The sequence below is a fragment of the Trematomus bernacchii genome, unplaced genomic scaffold (assembly GCF_902827165.1).
Source record: "Trematomus bernacchii unplaced genomic scaffold, fTreBer1.1, whole genome shotgun sequence".
NCBI classification, from domain to species: Eukaryota; Metazoa; Chordata; class Actinopteri; order Perciformes; family Nototheniidae; genus Trematomus; species Trematomus bernacchii.
Genome location: NW_022987589.1, coordinates 1094534 through 1115430, shown reverse-complemented (window position 1 = coordinate 1115430; position 20897 = coordinate 1094534). Strand labels below are relative to the sequence as shown.

Sequence of the window (20897 nt, the reverse complement as noted above, 5' to 3'; positions counted from 1 at the left end):
CAAAATTCTAAAATAATTCTGAAAATGTCTGAAGTCTTGAAAAAAAGTCAGCTTTCTGAAAAAACAGATTCTTTTTTTTTTAAAGTGAGAATTAATAAGAAATTCTGAATTCTGAAAAAAAGTCATAAATCCCCCCCAAAAAGCTGAAAAAAGTCAGAATTCTGAAAAAAAGTCTGAATGATAAAATAAGAATGTCAGAATTGAAAAAAATGCATGAATGTTTAAGGTCAGAATTCTGAAAATAGTCCAAATCTAAAAGAAAAGTCAGAATTGTCAGAGAAAGTCAAAATTCTGAAAAAAAGGACATCAGTGTGATTCTTTCTAATGCACAGAAATAAAACCCGTATAGAAACATTCGTAACAGGGAAAGTATTATTTATTAAGTGCACAGGCAAGAAGCTCATGAAGAGTGTACAATACTCTGAATCAAACAGTCAGTCCTTTTTTATTTGTTGCCCTTTATTTTTATTAGCATACATTATCTCAAAATATTGTTCCACCTTTATCTTTGGCAACATTAATTTGAGGCTCGCTTTTTAAGACTTCAACATGAAATCAATCATTCGTAAAACCTTGACCTCGGGAGGATTAATAGTGAGGAAAGCAGAGTATAAATATATTTGAATAAACTTCATTATTGACCTGCTGAATGTAAAGAGGGGAAAGGTTTCAGGTTCACACTCATGCATTAAAAGGCTGATCCAGATCCAAAATACAGCAAACTATTGGTAATATCCAGCTATTTCTTTATTAGGTATAAGTTAGTATTTCTAAAAGGGAAAGTTCACGGCAAAATTATAAACATTTCTCGACTAACTTCAGTGCTTATCATCCAAATCTAGAAAGTTAAAGTGTGAGTTGCAGAGAATTGAAGATTTCAGTCACAGGAGGAACTATTTTCTTTCGCACATGCTTCTTTCTGCGTAGTGAGACGTTAGAAATAAAATGATCCCGCCATGAAACGGCTCACATAATCTGAGGGTTATATTTGTTAACAGTAATGACTTTTTGGAAAGAGGCATAGCTGTTGAGTTTTGAATTCTTTTATTTTTTTTAACGCTTTGAGAACCACTACGATAAACTCAGACCTGATTTTGATCTTACATGCACACAAACCATAGACCACACTTCAGGAGAGGGAAAACACCAAAAGGCATAACAGAGCGTACATTCCCTCGGATCTCAACCACTCACACTAAAACTAATCTAAATTGATAAATAGCACTATAAGTGAGTGAACTGTCCGTTTAGACAGCCTGTTTTATATTCACTACTTTACTATTGTTAAGTCATAAAATATATCTGATTGTGAGTTGCAGAAAAACTAAAAATTCCTATCATCCAGCAAAAAAAAAAAGGGAGGACAACATGTGTAGACCTGCGTTAATCTGCCTAACGACCGAGTGCCAGGTGAGCACTTCTCTGAATCTTATGAAGCCTCCGTCAGAGGAAGGGTGTGTGCAGGTCTCCGGAGCAGCGAGTGTGTAGCAGCTCTGGGGTCAGATCATGTTGGGGGCCACGCTGTGGAGCACCATGTCCCCCTGCACCCTCAGCAGGGTCACCTCCTCCATGCCCCCCACTCTGTGCTCGAACTCCAGCAGGTGGGAGCCGTCCACCGCCACCTTAAAGCAGTCCTCGTCCACCAGGATCTTCAGCTGAAGGAGGGCAGAAAATACACTTTAGAACAGGGGGGTCCTAACCTTTTCTCCCCGAGGGCCACATAAAGAAAAATATACGAAGGTCTGGGCCACTCACTAGAGGTATGTTGCCTCATAAGTTCAGTTATAAGTTAGCAAAATCAACCAAATGTAGGTTCATTATGCTTGTGAGTGTTGGCAGCTCATCCCTTAAAGCAGAAGCCTCAGATTGATTATAATAAGGAGAAATAGGAAGTGTGTATTTCAAGCTTGTTAATAAGTCATTGGGCTTTTTTCTTATCAACTAAGATATGTGAGAACATTTTTCCAACTTTAATTGACTGAATTTATTTGAAAAGTGGTCTTATTAACACATGAATACTACTGTGTGATATATTTTTACATTTCTAGTTAAGAAGTACAATATAAGACAAGCACAAGTTTCATTTGTGGGCCGTATTCCATTATACTTTTTTAATTTGCTGAGGGCCGATTCAAAATGGTCCCCGGGCCGTAGTTTGGACACCCCTGCTTTAGAACAACAAGCCTAACACAGGTTAGTTGAATACTTGATTCTGATTGGTCAATTTGGACATTCATCAGTCTGCTAAGGATGCTCTGATCTATTTGCAGTCAAATCCATCCGCAGAAAGAAGTCCGGTCAATTAAACTTCAGCTGTGGCCAAAAAACATTAGTTTTCCTCCATCAGAAAAGACCAGGAAATCATTTTGAATATTATTTTTCTTATTTGTGGAGAGCAGGAAACTTTGGATTCATGGTGGCTCAAATTAGGAAAATACTTGGCGGACATATTTTAGAGTTATGATAGTTACGAGAACTCATGTTACTTATGTTATTATTAGAATCAGAAAGCTTTTATCTGTCCCTCAGTTGGGAAATATACAGTGTTGTAGAAGCAAGGTAAGGATAAAAGCAGATAAAAGAAATAATAGATATCTGTCTATTCGAGTCAGTGAACGTCTGCTGTTTAAGGTATAAAAGCAAAAGTGAAAACAGTTTAAAATATTGTGTTATATTGTCAATTATGTGTATCCCTCACTTGACCAAACGCTGTAATGTATCATAGAAAAAGGAAAAACAAGTGACATTGACATTTTATGTACAAAAATAATACGAAATATAAGTATATTTGGATGTTTTGAGATTTCAAACCCTTTACCTCGAAGCGGCGGCCCTGTCCGAAGGGGAAGTGTCCGTCCCGCTCCTCCGGGCCCCAACACCCCCCCAAGTTGGAGTTTCTGATGATGGTTTGCTCGGAAAATCGAGGATTGAAGTGAAAGACGACGTCTGAACCTTTAATGAAGTCAACCTGGAACCTGCAGGAGGTGAAATCAGAAAATTATCACTTATTTTAAAAGATTGTTTTAATTGTGCTCAAGAGAAGCCTCAATTCACTGCCAACAACAATCTGTTCTCGATCCAGGCAACGTCCTTAAAATCAAGTTAAAGACCCAACACAGCAGTTTAACACAAGAATTAAACTTAATGCATGCAATATAATATCATTATAATGCATTATAACTATACGATTTTCATACAAATGACCGCAAATAAAAGATAGAATTCTTTATAAATATTGTTTACGGATATATTATGTTAGATTTATTACATGGCTTAGTTGAATACTCGAAATACTGAAAATTAAGGCTATCAACTTTTAATACTTTCAAATCTGTAATCAAAAAGCTCCACAAAACGCTATTGAAGCAGTTCCTGCCGTTGCTACGTAGTTCAAACAGTAACAACGGACTATTTTTCTTAGCGGATGCATGTCATTTTAAATCAATAATAGCCTTCTATTTTTTTAAATCAATAAAAAAAAATTCTAAATCTATAAAAGCATTTCAATTAATATTGGGAGTCATATCGTTACTTTGAGAATGTGGCCGTGTAATAAGCGGGATAATGTGCAGCGACTTGGTCATGATGGGGAAAAGAACACCCTTCATGCTGGCAAGCCTGTCGGGTGTTCTTTTCCCCAGAATGACCGCCTCGCTGCACATTATCCCTTACGTATTGCTACAATGCATTATATTATAAGTAAGATTATAGAAATGGGCATCATAGAAAGTGATACTACTAATCACACCAAAAAAAAATAAAAAAAAATAAAAGGTAATTAAACGTAAAAGGTACCGACATTATTCACAATATAGTACAGTAGAAAATTAAAAATTAAAACAGTAGACTCTGAAAACACAATTAAAAATAAACCTGAAAATAAATAAAGCAATTTGAATTTGATAAACAAATAAATCAGTGTGAACAGCATAATAAAATATTTAAAGTGTGTATACCTTTCTGCACCGGGAACAGGCTCTGCTTCTATCGTGATGACGAGTTGTGGTAATATTCCAGAGTGAAGAGGAAGATCATACGGCATCATCTGCAGGAAATAATAACATTTAAAAATCACCAAAATACATTTAAATTCCTGTTTGGAAATTAAGTCAAATAAATCATAATGACAAATTGTGATTGACTTTTTATTAATCAAAATACAGAAACAAGTGAACAGTGTTTACCCCGTTATATGATAGTAGAATTGCTCACATTTTATCTCTGTCTGATAAACAGCCTTAGGAATACTTCTGAGTTTACAGATACTTCTTATGGAGGGTATTTTTAGTTAAACATTATTCAAGACTTCCACCCTGCCCACATTCCTGTGTACGAAACACCCAAATGATTCATCTTCTCCACTTAGTTCAAAACTCTGACGTCATCCATAATGACTAGACAAGAAAAGGTCATAAAGTAAAGTCAACATTTTAACTGCAACAAGTGAACAAAATGACACGCAACAAAAAAGACTTGTGAATTATAACCATGTACAAAAGTTACAAGGAAGTGTGGAAAGATATATTTAATCAAAACTGTGATTTTATAAGAGAATACAAAACATTGATATGAGTTTCTGTGTAAAAGTAAATCATATTGCACTTAATTCAAACAATACGTTGGCAGACTGAATTTAATCTGCTTTTTGTGTGAGTATCCACATTTCGTTGATTCTGGAGGTGACGTCCGTGTCCGACTGAAAACTTGAGTTCATTGCTTTCAATTATACGGTGGATTATATCTGGGCTGAAAGACAAGAATAAATGTTTTGATAACTATGCTTGAATATTTATTGATTCTGCTTCATGTATTTGCTTTGCACCCCAGCAGAGCCCAAGAAGTAGAAGAAATAATCAGAAGGCAGCCTCACTGAAAATATATAATCCCAAAGTAAATCCCAACAAGGCGGGAAAATAACGTTCTTCTTCCACCAGCACACACCACACCATCTCAAGTACTCAAGAAGAAACCTTATACTAGAGTAAAGACAAATATTTAAAATATATATATATGACCAATGCCGATAACTAAAGAGCAGGGCGGCTGGTTTTTTGCTGTGTTTTTTAAAACTGATAATATACTAATATTTATTAATAATAACACATTTCTGAATTTAAATACACATCTATAGTAGATCTGATAAATGGTATTATATAAAACTTTGGAATGTAATAAAAAAAACCTTTATAACAAAAAAATATGTACTTTCTTGCACTTAACAGCAAGCATCATTAATACAAGATTTGTATCTTATATAAATAAAGAAGTTGGTGGCTGAGTGAAATATATTTAATAAAATAATGGTCGGCATTCTGAGCGCAGGCATCAGATTATGTATTTATCTCAAAATTCTTTGTATTAGCCTGGTTAACTGGCCATTGTATTATTTGGTTAACCTCTAATCTAAATATGACAGCAGGGGGACTGCTAAAGTTTTTGGCAGTGACGCTGGAAGTAGTTTCCCAAAGACCTGAAACCATGAGAGTCTCCAGCAGAGTGAAACCATGAGAGAGAGAGAGGCAGCCGAAAGCAAGCAGCAGATTACTGAACAGAGAGAGACTCACCATGCCTCCTGGAGCGGGTGGACCCCCGTATGGACCCATGGGTCCGGGGCCGGGGCCGAAGCCGCCGGGGGCCGCAGGGTATCCTCCGGCTGCAGGGGGGCCCCAGGACCCGGTGGGCATGGGAGGGAAGCCTCCAGCAGGGAATCCTGGGAAAGCTCCAGGGCCGGCTGCGGGGGGGAATGCACCCGGACCCCCCGGCCCGTACATCCCGTTTCCTCCGGGCTGACATCCAGGATAAGGCGGCAGATTTTGATATGGACCAGGGGGGGCTCCGGGGCCAGAGGGAAAGGGTCCGGCTGGGTAAGGGGCAGGGCCTCCGGGGAGCTGTCCTGGAGCTCCTTCAGGGGGATAATGCCCGGGGTACTGAGGGGGGAACTGCCCGGGAAACTGGCCCGGGGCTCCAGGGCTAGAAGGGAACTGTCCTGGAGCTCCAGGTGCAGGGGGGTACTGTCCGGGGATCCCAGGCCCGGGGTGGAAGCCTCCAGGGGCAGAAGGGGGTCCCGGGTACTGCCCTGGTGCTCCGGGGCCACCAGACTGATATGGGAACTGCCCCGGGGCCCCCGGCCCGGAGGATCCAGCAGGGTATCCCCCTGGACCTGGAGCTCCAGCGGGATAACCCCCTGGACCTGGAGCTCCAGCGGGATAACCCCCTGGACCTGGAGCTCCAGCGGGATAACCCCCTGGACCTGGAGCTCCAGCGGGATAACCCCCTGGACCTGGAGCTCCAGCGGGATAACCCCCTGGACCTGGAGCTCCAGCGGGATAACCCCCTGGACCAGAGGATCCAGCGGGATAACCCCCTGGGGCAGAGGGCTGGGTGGGGGCTCCGGGGGCCGAGCCGGGCCACCCCGGGTTAGCAGGAGGTTGATGGTTCCCTGCCGGAGCCGACGGGTTGGTGTTTCCCATGTTCTTCGCTTTGCTCGGAGTGTCGTCTGCCAACGCGTCTGTCAGCTGGAGAGAGAAAGTGACAGGGACTCTTGATTATTTAAGATGGGGATTCTTTTCTAAATGAATCCATTAATTGTGTTGTCTACATGTCAGAAAAATTCATCTTTATAATGCATTGTTTTACAAGTACAAAACCTAAAGGTAAGATGAGACTGACCTAGGTACAGATATGAACTTTTCTAGAATATATAGAAGAGAAAAGCAGGAAATCTCCAGATTTCAGAAACTCAAAACAGCATTGACTGACATGTATACATTACTTAGATTAACCGATCATAGAAATAGTTGTTTATTTTCTTCTGGATACACTAACCATTACAGCTTTACTACGTTTACAATAAAGGAAGGTGAAACCATTTAAACGGTTCAATCCTTTAAACTCACCGAGAAATCTGCCATGATCTAAAAGAAAAACACAAGATGGAAACTTTCATTAGTTATATGAGTACGTTGTAACAACCAATTATACATTCCAATCAAATAAAACCTTGAATTACTTCTTGTTTGTTTGTAGCCTTTATTTAACCAGGTAAAATCCCATTGAGATCAACGATCTCTTTCAAGGGAGACCTGCAGCACGTTGGTTACACATAAAAACAACAGCAAACAAAAAGGACATCATACAACATAATTACAGGGGTACAAATTAGAAACCTATTCACAATGACAGGTATCAAATAACATTTCATCCAGCCGCGCTTTAAAATTATGCAAGGGAACCAAAATGCTCAGTTTCAATTTTTGTTGAAGAGTGTTCCAAGCTAGAGGAGCAGCGCACATAAAAGCTTTAGTACCTAAAACAGTCCTAGCACTTGGCACATGTAATAAAAACACATCCTGGCCTGGGATCTCAGGCAATAGCTACTTGCGACTCTCTGTGAGATCAGAAAGCGGATATAAGTTGGGAGTTTACCCAACATGGCTTTATAGATAAACATGTACCAGTGACAGAGCCTCCGTACAGTAAGTGAAGGCAGACCTGCCCTGGCATACAGGGTACAGTGATGAGTAAGTGCTTTACGATTAGTAACAAATCTCAGTGCACTGTGATAGGCGGCATCTAACTTGATCAGGTAATGGGCAGGTGCATTCATATTAGGGATGCCAGCGATTATTCGATTTTTCGAATATTCGTTACAGTCTCCATAATCGAAAATTATTTTTAAAATTCGATTTTATTTATATATTTTTTTATTATTATTTATGTTTTTCTTTTTTTTCCTGGCTTAGTTTCAACCAAAATATAGACTAATGCTAATAATAGTAATAGTATTAATAATTGTAAATGGCCATTGGTCACACCACCAGTTTGTTTTACTGTAAACTTGGAGGAAGCCGCAGAGTGCAGACTGCTGCTGCCTGGTGCAGACTGCTGCTGCAGCCTGCTACACACCGACCCCGCCCCCCCCCCCCCCCCTTCTCCGTCTCACGTGCGATTGATTTATTGGCGATATACAGAACAGTGAGAACAACACAACTAAAGAGGAACAAAGCGGCACGTTCAAAGAAGAGTTCCTCGTGGAACTACTTCGAACTGACAAGTGCAAACGAAGTAAAATGCAAGCTCTGCGAAAATACTTTTTGTTTTTTCTCTCCCGCGGGGGGGGGGGGGGGGGGGAGGGGGGTTGGGCGAATAATCGATTAATATTCGCCAGGGCTGTCCGATTTTCAAATTTGATCATGGTCAGTTTCTGGCATCCCTAATTCATATAGATCAGATCACCATAGTTCAGCACAGGTAAAAAGGTCACAGAGACTTTTCCTGGCCTCAAATGAGAAACAGGACTTGTTTCTGAAAAAGAAACCTAGCTTCACCCTCAGTTTTTTAAGCAGGTTATTGACCTGAAGTTTAAAAGAGAGGCAATCATCAAGCCAGATACCAAGGTATTTATAACAGACAACCACTTCAAGTATTTTTCCTTGCGTAGTTAAAATATCCAAAGCAGTCTCTGGTGTCTTTTTGGCTTTTGAAAAAAGCATTACCTTGGTTTTATCAACATTTAAAAGAAGCTTTAGTTCAGAGAGCTGAGTCTGAATAATATTAAAAACAGCCTGTAATTTAACAACTGCCTCCTTAATGGAGGGACCTGCACAGTACATCACGGTATCATCTGTATAAAAATGTAAAGTTGCTTCATCCACATTTTAACCTAAGCTGTTTATATAGATGGAGAATAAAAGTGGACCTAAAACAGAACCTTGAGGAACACCATTTGTAATGTTTAACCACTCAGAAGACAGCCCATCAAAATGAACACATTGGGACCTTTCAGAGAGGTAGTTCACAAACCACCCCACTGCATGGCTGGATATACCAATACTGGCCAGCCTCAGCTTCAAGATATGATGATCGACGGTATCGAACGCTTTGGAAAGATCAATAAAAAGAGCTCCACAACTCTGCTTTTTGTCTAAGATATTAGCAATATCATTCACCACTTTCATTGTGGCAGTGATGGTGCTATGTTGCTTTCTGAAACCTGACTGATGTTTACATAGGAATAGGATGTCATTTTTATATAAAAACACCTTTACCTGCTCACTCACTAGGCTTTCAAGAACCTTGGCCAGAACTGATAATTTAGAGATGGGCCTATAATTATTTAATAAGGTGGCCTCCCCACGTTTTAGTAGAGGCAGGACATAAGCTGACTTCCATACTTTTGGAACTGTGTTCGTGCTGAGGGAGAGGTTAGCAAGAGAAGTAAGAGGTGGTGCAATAAAATCTGCAGCTATCTTTAAAAAGAAAGGTTCTACGTTGTCCGGACCAGCCGGTTTCTTAGGATCTAACTTTGATAAGGCTTCATGAACGGCTTCAATAGAAAAAGGAGAACAACTGAAGGGGTTTTCCAAACCACGTTTTTCAGAGTCACAGACTGTGGTGTTCACAGTAGCAGAGTTAGTAACAGAATCAAACAGAGAGCCACAGGACACAACATTCACATCATTAAAACAATTGAACACAGTGGCCCTGTCCGATATAGTGCCAGATGCTGTGGTAAGGCAAGGAGGTAGCTCATTACGGATTTCACCGGTGGATAACGATTGTATGGCTTTCCAACATTTTCTAGGATTATTCAGGTTCTTTGTGGTAACTGACAGAAAATACTTAGACTTAGCACTTTTGATTTGTGATGTGAAGCTATTTCTTAGCTGCCTAAACACATTAAATGTTGAGGCCTTATTTTCAAAGATGCCTTAATTAAATTAAGCACCAAAAAACCCAAATATGAACAAAACTAAAACATGAAAGAATAACAATAAGACAGCCAATAAGAACACAATACCAAAAACAAGTAGTAAATAAAACAATCATATGCCACAACATTAACATTTATAAGCATATTTCTAAAAAAACACATTTATAATCCAAAGTGCGTTGTGTTTTTGGGAGTTTCAAAGCTGTCAGCAGGGCTGGTCTCAGGCTGACTAAGTGTTTCCATCCCCGCCTGCTGACCAAATAAACACATTTGGACACAGCCGAAATACATTCACTCAACTTAAATATCATTATGAGAAGTTACACAGACTGACTTTAGCTGCATGTTTTTAAATGATCCAGTTAACAGATAGTTGGCTATTAGCTGTTAGCAGCTAGCTGCTAGCTTGTGTGTTATATTAGCTCCTCGGTGTTAAAAGAGAGTAAAAACTGATATTTAATGTTACCTCTCAGAAGATGGACTCCTCTCAGGTGCTGTGTGGGTAAACAGGGAGGATTAGTGCAGCTGTTGGGACTCAGTTAGCCTGCTAATTTAGCCTCCCGAGGCAGAAAACTACAAGCTAACGTCAGCTCTGCTCTCACAACTACAACTCTGGAGCAGGAAGCGCGCACACGGTGATGACGTATTCTGATGGCTGGGCGCGTTCCCGAACACACGCAGATAATGTACACACCCCAACAAATTAAATACATTTAATTAAAGTAAAAAACAATTATAGTTGGACAATTATGTTATGAAAATGTTTCAAAAGTAAAAAACGCATTTGAAAAAACCATACGATTATTTGATGTTCCTTTCACTGGTGTTAGTACATTTACTCAAGTACTGTACTTAAGTACAATTTGGAGGTACTTGTACTTTACTTGAGTATTTCCATTTTATGCTACTGTGTACTTCTACTCCACTACAGTTCAGAGGTAAATGGTGTAATTTTACTCCACTACATGTATTTAATACCTTTAGTTACTTTACAGATCTGGATTAATGATGTGAAATATAATCAAGTGTTAAATCAGACTTTAGTTCCACCTGGAGTAAATTCGCAAGTCATTCAAACTAGCTGCACCTTTACCAGCTTTGAGAACACTTTAATGATCAATCATTAGAAAACATATCATATATATTATTCTGAAATGGACCAATCTGCACAATGACTACTTTTACTGTCGCTACTTTAACTATATTTTGATGCTAATACTTTTCTACTTTCAATTGAGGAACATTTTGAATGCAGGATTTTTACTGTAACAGAGTACTCCTACACTCTGGGACTTCTACTTTTACTCAAGTACAAGGTCTGAGTACTTCTACTTTTACTCAAGTACAAGAACTGACTACTTCTACTTTTACTTAAGTATAAGAACTGACTACTTCTACTTTTACTCAAATACAAGATCTGAGTACTTCTACTTTTACTCAAGTACAAGAACTGACTACTTCTACTTTTACTCAAGTATAAGGTCTGAGTACTTTTTCCACCTGTTTTTTTTGTAACCTCATTGTGTTGGATAGCTTAATTTTAAATAATGTACTTTTAAATGAAGCTTATTCTCCTTGTAAAACATGTCTAAAGCACAGTGTGTAATAATAAAGTATGAGCAGAGGTTTATGACCAAGTTATAAAGGGGGGGTGCTTGTTTCTGATTGGTCAAACCAGTCACAAGATGATGTGAAGTTAAAAAAAAAACATTGAAAGCGTCTCTACCATTCAGAGCAGCTGCAGAATCAGGGATTTCTCTTTAACGCTACAATAATGGTAAGTTATTCCATATTGTTCCGAGGTATATGAGGTAATTTCCCCTTCTGGTTTCCCACCGCTTAATAGTGTGTTTTTAATTAATGCAAAGTTCTGGGGATTATTGAGGAAAAAGTGAGGTTTGGCAGATTGACTAGCGCTAGCCTGTTAGCCTAGCATGAGTTCCACCCTCCGTCCATTGTATCAGCACGAAGCTAGCCATAATACAAAGGATGCGCTTCCGGTTGTGGATTTCAAAATGAAACTACGAAGAAACATTGAGGGAAATCATGAACGCAACAAATTAGAGCAAATAACACCATTTGAAAAAGAAAATCTTAAGTACAATTGAATACGTAAAACAGCGATATATATATACCTTTTTGAATACTGTAAAAACAAGTGAAGTAATTATCACAAATACATATTATAATGTGATTTACAATATTAAGAATACAAAATAATATTCAATATACAGATATACAAATTAATCTAGTTGTGCTATATATATCAGTAAACAACTCCTACTTAATAAACTGGTTAACTTTTTAAGTTAAGCATCAAACAAAAAATAATGTATTATGGCATCAGACATGAATGCTTTTATTTTGAAGTGCTTCCTGTAGTTATGTAGCTAAACCTGGTTAGTTTGTCGAAGCTAACAGTGATGTGTTTCAACACGTCTGGGTTCGGAGAGCTTTCTCACTAGATCTCTTATCATGATGAGTTATGTTTCTGAATACGTATCATGACAGCTCGACATTCTTCAGAGCCAAAGATGTGTCTAACTTTTACACATGAAATGCTTTAAATGAACAGAATAGTCTTATTTCCGGGCTGAATTAGCTGATAGCAGTGAGCTAGCTGTCAGTGTGGCTGCAGGAATGTACACCAGAAGTGAACCTGTGGCCACCTCCTGCTTTTACTGTCCTGCCCCATCATCTGCTCGTGCATGCATCCTGCTTCCCCTCTCCCTCTCTCCCAGCCACAGACTCTCCTGTTTAATCTGCAGAGATCTGTGTGAGCTCAGTGAAATCCTCACTCCCACCAGCCATCTGTGCAGGAAGGTGTAATTATAGAGGGGAGTCTGCAGAGAGTTTTAGGTTTTTTGTGCTGCAGTTATGTAACGTGACAACTCAATCCTGTTGAGACTGGAGTTTTGTGTGTTCTGTCTAAATAAAGCCTGTGGGTCAGACTGGAACTTCTGCAGAAAGATAGTTCAAATAAGATAAGATAAGATAAGATGGTACTTTATTGATCCCAATTTGGGATGTTGTTGTTGTTGCAGCAGCATAAAAGACAAGGCATTTTACAATAAAACAAAACAAGAAAAGAAAATAGAAAATATACATGTTGAATTTGACAAGATATTATATATACAAATATATATATGACATGGAATATTAATATTAAATATTGAACAGATTATATATGTGTAAAATGTACAACGTGGTTTTATTACAAGAGAAACTATGGAGCAGAGAGTTCTCTTCCAGCCAGAGGTGATTTATTGGACATTGTAAATAAGATTTTACTATTGCTAATTCAGATGCTGACGTATTGCTTTACAGACGGGCAATTAATTACATGAAAAACACTTGAAGCTACAGTACACATGATTTAATTTCAAACCTTTATTTATCCAGGTTGTATCCCATTGAGATCATTGATCTCTTTTTCAAGGGAGACCTGCTCAAGTAGGTTCCACATGAAACATTAAAAACATAAACAGAGCAACAAAAGGACATCATACAGTAGCATTACAGGGATTACAATTTACATACTATCCACATGAACAGGTACCAACAGCTTCCGATTCAGTAGCATCCAACCGAGCTTTAAAAACATTTAGTGGCACCAGATTGCTCAGTTTCCATTTTAATTGCAGACTATTCCAGGACAGTGGAGCTGCGCATCTAAATGCTATCTTCCCTAAAACAGTCCTAGCAGTTGGCACATTTAATAAAACCACAGCATGCGATCTCAGCCAGTAGCCACTTACAATTCGCCGTGAGATCAGGGAGCAGATGTAGGATGGAAGTTTCCCTAACATGGCTGCCATGATGCCATTAACATACAAATAACACAAATCCCAAGACTTAAAAATCATCTGTCAGTAATACAAATGTCTTTCGGTGTAAAACAAAGTAATGAAAACCCAAAGTTCAAAAAGGTATTTATCAGCGATACAAATTTCCATCAGTTTAAAATAAATGGATCCCAACACAAGTGCAGAAAAGGTTTTCATGATAAGATTCCCTAAAAAGAATGTCAAAGTGAACTTTAGTGTCAATCTTTCAGTTTGTGTGTACAGTACAGACAGAGAGATCGAAATGACGTTTCCAACAATCCCGAATACAAAAATACAATTATACAGATATGTATACAAATATGTATATCCTATATACACACAACAGACACATTTACATAAGGTCCACCAAACATGTGTCCATTACTGCAGCACCTTTCTCATTATTAATAATATAAGTCATTGTATTTAGTTGTAAGTGCATGTATTTCCTGTTTCCATCAGAGTGAATCACTGGCGGTGTGTGATGTGGACGAGGATCTGGTGAAGAAGCTGAAGAAGTTTCGTTTCAGGAAGGAGACGAATAACGCCGCCATCGTTAGTGAGTGCTACGAATATCTCATGTTTATAAATGTGTTTTAACCCTCCTGTTGTCTTCGGGTCAAATCTGACCGATTTACTACTTTCATCAATCATAACTTTTTTGTTTTACATTCGATTGCATCAAGGCTTCATGATATCCTTCACAGTAGACGTTTGAACATATAAAATAGCTGATCACCACTTTCATTGAACTTTGGATGATTTAGTCAACTTTGTAACACCCATGGTGTTCAAGGTCAAACATGACCACCATAAAGAAAAGGAATTAGTAACCATCCGGATCAGATAAAACACACACATGCACACACACACACACACACACACACACACACACACACACATGTATATGTATGTATGTATATATATATATGTGTATGTATGTATGTATGTATGTATATATGTATATGTATATGTATGTATATATATGTATGTATGTATGTATATATATGTATGTATGTATGTATATATATGTATGTATATGTATGTATGTATGTATGTGTGTATGTATGTATGTATGTATATATGTATATGTATATGTATGTATATATATGTATGTATGTATGTATGTATGTATATATATGTATGTATGTATATATGTATATATATGTATGTATGTATGTATATGTCTGTATATATATATGTATGTGTATATGTATATGTATGTATGTGTATATGTGTATATATATATATATATATATATATATATATATATATATATATATATATATATATATATATATATATATATATATATATATATGTATGTATGTATGTATGTGTATATATGTATATATGTATGTGTGTGTGCCCATCCCCCCACATGGATCACACCTGGCACACGCAATACATGTTCAGTGTCTATTCTTTGTATATTTACTGCAGTTTTTCATGTATACCAGTAGTCTGATACAATATGTACAGTTTGAAAGGGTGTTAAATGACATTTGGTGATGATTAATGTTTTTTGTGTTAATGTAATAGCAGTTAAAACAGGGCCGGTCAAATTTGACCGCAAACACCAAAGTAAGGGGGGGGAACGAAGACAATAGGATTAAAGTCAAACATAAATAGGATGGCTGCACAAAAATCTTAATATATCTTCTTTTTGCCAGGTTTCTTTTTAATTCAACCTTTTAGTATTTCATTATTTTTCATACTTAATTCTTACTATGTGTTATTTTTTTATTCAACATTATTTTATTATTTGTTGCCCCTCAGTGAAGATCGATAAAGACAAGCAGCTGGTCATTCTTGAAGAAGAGCATGAGGTAAGTTAGCCATTAAACTCACACATCGCTCTGCATCAGCTTTAAAAGTTAAACTTTGTGCTAATCTAGATAAAGTTTTACTCCGAACATGACACAACAGAGAGACTGTACTTTGAACATCTGTCTTTTTTTTTTTTAAAGGACATTTCTCCTGATGATCTGAGGGAGGAGGTTCCTGAGAGACAGCCGAGATATCCTTTCAATATGTGACTTATTTTAATAATCATTTTTAATCTTACCTTGCAGTCTGTGGAGTTAATGCACTCACAGCAGCTACTGTTGTTTATTATCAAGTAAAAATACATTTTAAAATTGATTCACTACAGGTGAATAGGGTAACAAATGTACCAAATGAAATCACCATGAAACTTCCTCTCTTCATTACTGACATTAAAGGTCACCTATCATGCTATTTTTAGGCAATACCATAGGTCTCAGATATATAAAAATATATAAAAAACATGTCTATGAAGTGTTTTGCTCAAAATACCAAACAGATCACCCATTCTAGCCATGCCTCATATCCCTCTATTCCACTTCCTGTTTCAAAAGTGCTGATTTGGGGTATAAAGCTTTAAAGGGCCCATGTCAGCTTTTCCAGTTATTACCCGTCCCCTTGTGTGTTATGAAGGTTTTTCTGCATGTAAACTGTCTGCAGAGTCCTGACCGATCAGAGCACACTGGGCTCACAGGGAGGGGGGGGGGCAGGAGCTCCAACAAGCCGTCTAGGACAGAGGGTGAATACACATGCTATACAGAGATGCTGTATGAGAAACCAATGTGAGTTTGGAACATTGCACAATATAAATCTATTCTAGTAGACCTCAACAATGGAAATATGATCAGTAGAAATGGCCATGACATGGGCCCTTTAAAAAAAAAAAAAATTTGATAAAAAATAAAAAAGGAGGGGGCTGAGCTCATGCGGGACCCGGCAGCTACTGTCTAAACTAAATACTGCCGTGATGAAACGCCATATCATGGATTATCAAGGATTATTTCTGAAACAGTATGGAGCTCAAAGGCTTTCTCTCTTGCCGGTTATACCACAAGGTGAGTTCCTTTTTATTTCCTGCTTCTTCACACCCATGCTCTCCAGTACAGGTTAGCTCTGAGTGTTAGCGATGCTAATGTAAACACCGACCATATTACGTCCAAAACAGTCGGGCATTGTTTCTGATAGCAACGTTTCTGATAGGGCCGTGGGTGTCGATATTACGTCATATCGGACGCAAATCTGGATCAGCTCGTTGTACCCCCGTTTTTAAAAGATTTGGGTACGGAGGAAAAGAGAGAGGGTTTTATTTTCTGACGCTGCGTGAGTTCCCCGACACACCGGGGACACATAGTTATGTATAAAAGACATCAAAAAGTGAATTTTGCATGATCGGTCCCCGTTAAATAAACTTTTGAAAGTGGATTTTTGATGTTGTCATTGACCAGATGTGTTGAGCCTTAACATGTTGTTTTAGTTATTAGGTATTAAGTGAAGACAGTTAAGTTCTTCATATCTATTTCTGTCTGGACTGCTCTTTGTTTCAATGAATTTCAAAGTGAACTGTCCTTAGCACGAGGAACATTTATCCTCTACAGTTATAAATACGTACACGACGACGGACGCGTCTCCTATCCTCTCTGCTTCATCTTCTCCAGCCCAGCAGGTAATAAAGCACTTTTTAAAAGAATGCAACATTTCGTTTTCTGCCATTTTCTATCATCAGGGACATGTTTGTTTATGTTTGTGTATTTGTGTTGGACAGGTTGCAAACCAGAGCAGCAGATGATGTACGCGGGAAGCTTGAACAAACTGGTGCAGACTGTGGAGCTGACCAAGGTGAGTGAGCTGCCTCCGACTGTGGTGCTCAATCATAAGTACCTTTTGTATTTGGGACTTTAATCTTTATAGTATTTTAGGTTTTTTTCTCATAAATGTGTTACTTTCTTCTTGTACATTTATCACTTAAATCCCAGGGAATATTTAAAATGTATTACTTTCTAATCTTAGAGAAAATGTGTGATACTTCCTCTTAAATATGTTAACTTTAATTTAATCAAATGTTATTTTTTTACCACTTTTATCCCAGAGAATATTTGAAATGTATGACTTGACAAGCTCAGAGAAAATTCCTGTTATTTCTTGTACATTTCTGACTTTAATGTCATACAATTAAGTGTTTTTCTCATGCATTTGGTAGTTTTTCTTTTAGATTTAACCTATAATGACCCCGATACGCCTTCCTACTTCTCCCTTATTGTGATAAATACATTTTATAATGTTTCTTTCAATGTTTTTTTCCCCAGGTGTTTGAGATCAGGAACACAGAGGACCTGACGGAGGAATGGCTCAGAGAGAAACTCGGCTTCTTCGGCTAAACTCCTCTCACCGGTGTTCGTGGATGGGAGGATGACGCACAACCTCTGGAGGAGAAAACAGTTAATGTCTCCTCCTCTGCACCAGACCTGATTCAAATACTGTTTCCAAATACCTTCAGTTTTACAGTTTACGGCACACTACAATTCAGTTTGAACTAATCCTCTCAAACTGAAAACACTATTTGACGCAGGTCTGCTTCGCTTTTCATACAATCTCTCCATGTGCCAGTTATGTGTCTGAATTAAATTAACACTCCAATAGCTCCTAAAAGATCTGAAATTAATCACTATCATCCGCCCTTATTGGCATGACATTCAGGAGAATGTAAAGGCATTATAACAACAGATTTACTTTCTTCCAGTCGTTTATTCACAGCGTTTCTCTAACTTACTTTTGGATTCTTTTTCTTTTTCTGGTGTATTTAGGGTTATATAATGTAACCAACACACTTCCTGCGAGAAGATAACATAGATAATAGAGTTTTAAGTCGGTCTCCCCTTCAGTATTAATTTAAGGGCATTTCAATTGTAACTTAGTTAGTTAGTCGACTAATAACCGATTATTCGTGGAGTAACAGGAAACCTCTCAAACATGGAGATTTGCTGCTTTTCTCATTTTTATATAATTAAATTAAAAAACAAAACATTTAAAGACATCACCTCAGACTTTGAGAAACTGGGATGGACATTTTTCTGACATTTTATACACTCAACATTAATCGATTAATCTACAGGATAATCTGCAGGTTAATTGATTTTGAAAATAATTGTAAATCCCCCCCCCCCCCTAAAACTGTCCCATAACTCTAAGAGCATTCCTAAAACGTGTGTGTTATGTGTTGTACCTCCTTCTGTGTTATCGCGTGGTGCTCATCACACTGCAGATCTTCTGTTTAGAGAGAAAACATGATGCATTATGGGTAAAGCTGTAATCTGCCTTTGACCTGCATATTTCTCACTCCTAAAAAAACAACATTTCTACTAAAGCATTCCAGATTGAACAATGTATACACACAACAAACCTCTGTCTATGACACACACACACACACACACACAGATTGTTAGCTAATATTGTGCATCATAGTTATTGCCGTTATTGCCGTTATTAGTGTTTCTGAATGTTGTTTCTCATCCTGATGTGATTTTGATCTCTTAGCACAGCGTTGACAATGTGACTTTATTGTAGGTAAAGGACGGCATCGGGGAAATTTACATTTTCCAACAGGGTTCGACCAATAAAGCTTTGTGACGGCTGATATTTCTGTTTCTGAATGTACCCAGCAGCTCCTATTCTGCGCCAAAAAAATCTAATATTTACAGTCCTGTCTCTTAAGTATTTTTACAGAAGCAGTAAATTCGTATTTAACGATTTTGTTGACTAATGGATTAGTACATTGAATTACAAGATTGCTTAAACTCCACAAAGACTCATGCAAAAGCTCCTCTAGTGTTGAAGCATTAAAGAACGATAAAACAATCTGTGAAATGACACAGAAACCAAAAAATTAGCTGAATAAACAAAGACTGAAATTACCTTTTATTTTTTATTTTCTAGCTTGAACACATTTCAAAGCGAATGCGCTGGATAACATAAATCGTGTCACTTTCCAAACACTTATGGACTCTATATTATGGACTATTGTATGTCAGTTTTTCCTGTGAAGCAGCATTTTAAACACACTTAAATGCATCTATTAACAGCAGGAAGACTAAACCCAGATAGTTGAAGCGACATGAAATGTACTTAACACAACTGTATATTTCTGGTGGTTTTATGTGAGAGAAACTTCCATTATCAAGATGTATACAGACAATAATTAGCACGAATGTATTCCTACAGTGACACTGCTAAGTCTACCATAACAAGGCCTTTCCTTAATTTTAGGTGTCGTCCTAAATACGAAAATGTAAAAAGGCCAAAAACTAAATATGTTTTGTAAAGGAGAAGCAGAAGGTTATGGGAAAAGCTTTGTTGGGATAATTTCGGTAGAGATTTGACTTAATGATATGTACGCACAATCACACATACCCATAACAATGGAGTGTAACTGTTATTTTATCTGCTGTTTACTGATGCCATCAAAGCTTAGATTTACACTGTCAGCTCAATATTAGTCAGTCATTAGAGTTAGTATCTTGCTGCTGTAGCAGAAAGTTAGTTTCTGTAGTCGAGCTGAAGTTATACAACATCCTTTAAAGGAATTGAACGTTTTAGCACACTACGACCTGCAAACCCCTTTACATTTTATTTGAAATGTGCAATCTGCTGATTTCAATGTGAATATAAAAACCTATTCTGCTGTTAACGAAACTCTTTGAAATGTGGAGAGCTACTGTAAAAGAGGTGCATGCTTTTAATGTGAAAGGGTTAGAAAGGCTTGAAAATAAATTTCACTCATACATGCTGCTCTGTTACATGCAATTTAAATGATTATGATCATTTTATAAGATTGAATTTATTTGCATATAAATTCCTAAAAAAGGGGGGGAACACCTGCATCTCAAACATCTGGTCTCAGCTGTTCTTGGAATATTTACAAGCACATTTTCACAGAAATGGGTTGAAATAGACTTCATTAAATCACATTTAAATACATTTTTTAATTTATTGTCTTTTTGGTTTTGTTCTTGGTTTTGTCCTGTGGATCTATAGCTGGCTTCCCTCCTCTGTTGTGACCTGTTGTATTTTTAACAGTATTTCCAAAGTGTTGTTCAGCTCTTGGTGTCTTCTCTGATGAAATGCTTACTTATTTTTCTTTCCTTTTGTAATAAAAAACACACCTGAGATGTATCATTACCAGCTGCCTCATGGCATCAGTGAAACTTGACATATTTGTATTTTCCATACTTGATAAAGTGTCTATTGTCCTGTTGTCCAAATAAAATGACAGTGATGTTTACCCCTCTGTTTTCTGGAGACTGTCGTGTGAACATGTTCCTCTATCAGATTCATCATTGACCTGAAAGTGAAAATATAAAATTAATATAAAACGAGCAATCATGGAAACAATTAAACCATGACAGGCCTTAGCAACAGTGATTTTACAGCTGAGTGGCGTTGTTAGGGCAACGATGTTCTTATATATTATATGTGTGGGAACCACCCACCACAGGCAATTTCAGTAACGTTGGAGTTGGAGTAGGAGAATATGCCCA

The 20897-nt window shown here is 37.7% G+C and overlaps 2 protein-coding genes across 4 annotated transcripts; one reads left to right on the top strand and one right to left on the bottom strand.

Moving 5' to 3' along the window:
- Positions 1–358: 358 nt before the first annotated feature.
- On the bottom strand, positions 359–10359 carry lgals3a (lectin, galactoside binding soluble 3a). 3 transcript variants are annotated; one of them, XM_034129022.1, is made up of 7 exons: positions 10179–10359; positions 6897–6914; positions 6251–6515; positions 5565–6160; positions 3957–4045; positions 2819–2975; positions 359–1655 (listed from the first exon to the last, which is right to left on the bottom strand). In XM_034129022.1, exons 2-7 carry the CDS (start codon positions 6909–6911, stop codon positions 1500–1502), a joined length of 1278 nt encoding a protein of 425 aa, XP_033984913.1. In that variant the 5' UTR covers positions 6912–6914; positions 10179–10359; the 3' UTR covers positions 359–1499. The 3 variants fall into 3 exon arrangements, with proteins under 3 accessions (XP_033984913.1, XP_033984912.1, XP_033984911.1); XM_034129021.1 differs by having other exon boundaries at positions 5565–6310; positions 6341–6515; XM_034129020.1 differs by having other exon boundaries at positions 5565–6515.
- A 1036-nt stretch (positions 10360–11395) lies between these two features.
- Positions 11396–20641, top strand: gmfb (glia maturation factor, beta). The gene is made up of 7 exons (XM_034129018.1): positions 11396–11489; positions 14002–14098; positions 15319–15368; positions 15510–15559; positions 16947–17029; positions 17129–17202; positions 17670–20641. The coding sequence occupies exons 1-7, from the start codon at positions 11487–11489 to the stop codon at positions 17739–17741; spliced, it is 429 nt and encodes a 142-aa protein (XP_033984909.1). The 5' UTR covers positions 11396–11486; the 3' UTR covers positions 17742–20641.
- The last annotated feature ends 256 nt before the right edge of the window (positions 20642–20897 follow it).

What these genes read in the sequence shown, in the direction of transcription:
- lgals3a (XM_034129020.1), bottom strand. An exon ending in CACCCGCTCCAGGAGGCATG is followed by an intron (nt 4,046 to 5,564) that starts GTGAGTCTCTCT and finishes TATTTCCTGCAG; the next exon opens with ATGATGCCGTATGATCTTCC. An exon ending in CCTGTTCCCGGTGCAGAAAG is followed by an intron (nt 2,976 to 3,956) that starts GTATACACACTT and finishes CACCTCCTGCAG; the next exon opens with GTTCCAGGTTGACTTCATTA.
- gmfb (XM_034129018.1), top strand. An exon ending in GTTCCTGAGAGACAGCCGAG is followed by an intron (nt 15,560 to 16,946) that starts ATATCCTTTCAA and finishes AGCACGAGGAAC; the next exon opens with ATTTATCCTCTACAGTTATA. An exon ending in AGACTGTGGAGCTGACCAAG is followed by an intron (nt 17,203 to 17,669) that starts GTGAGTGAGCTG and finishes TTTTTTCCCCAG; the next exon opens with GTGTTTGAGATCAGGAACAC.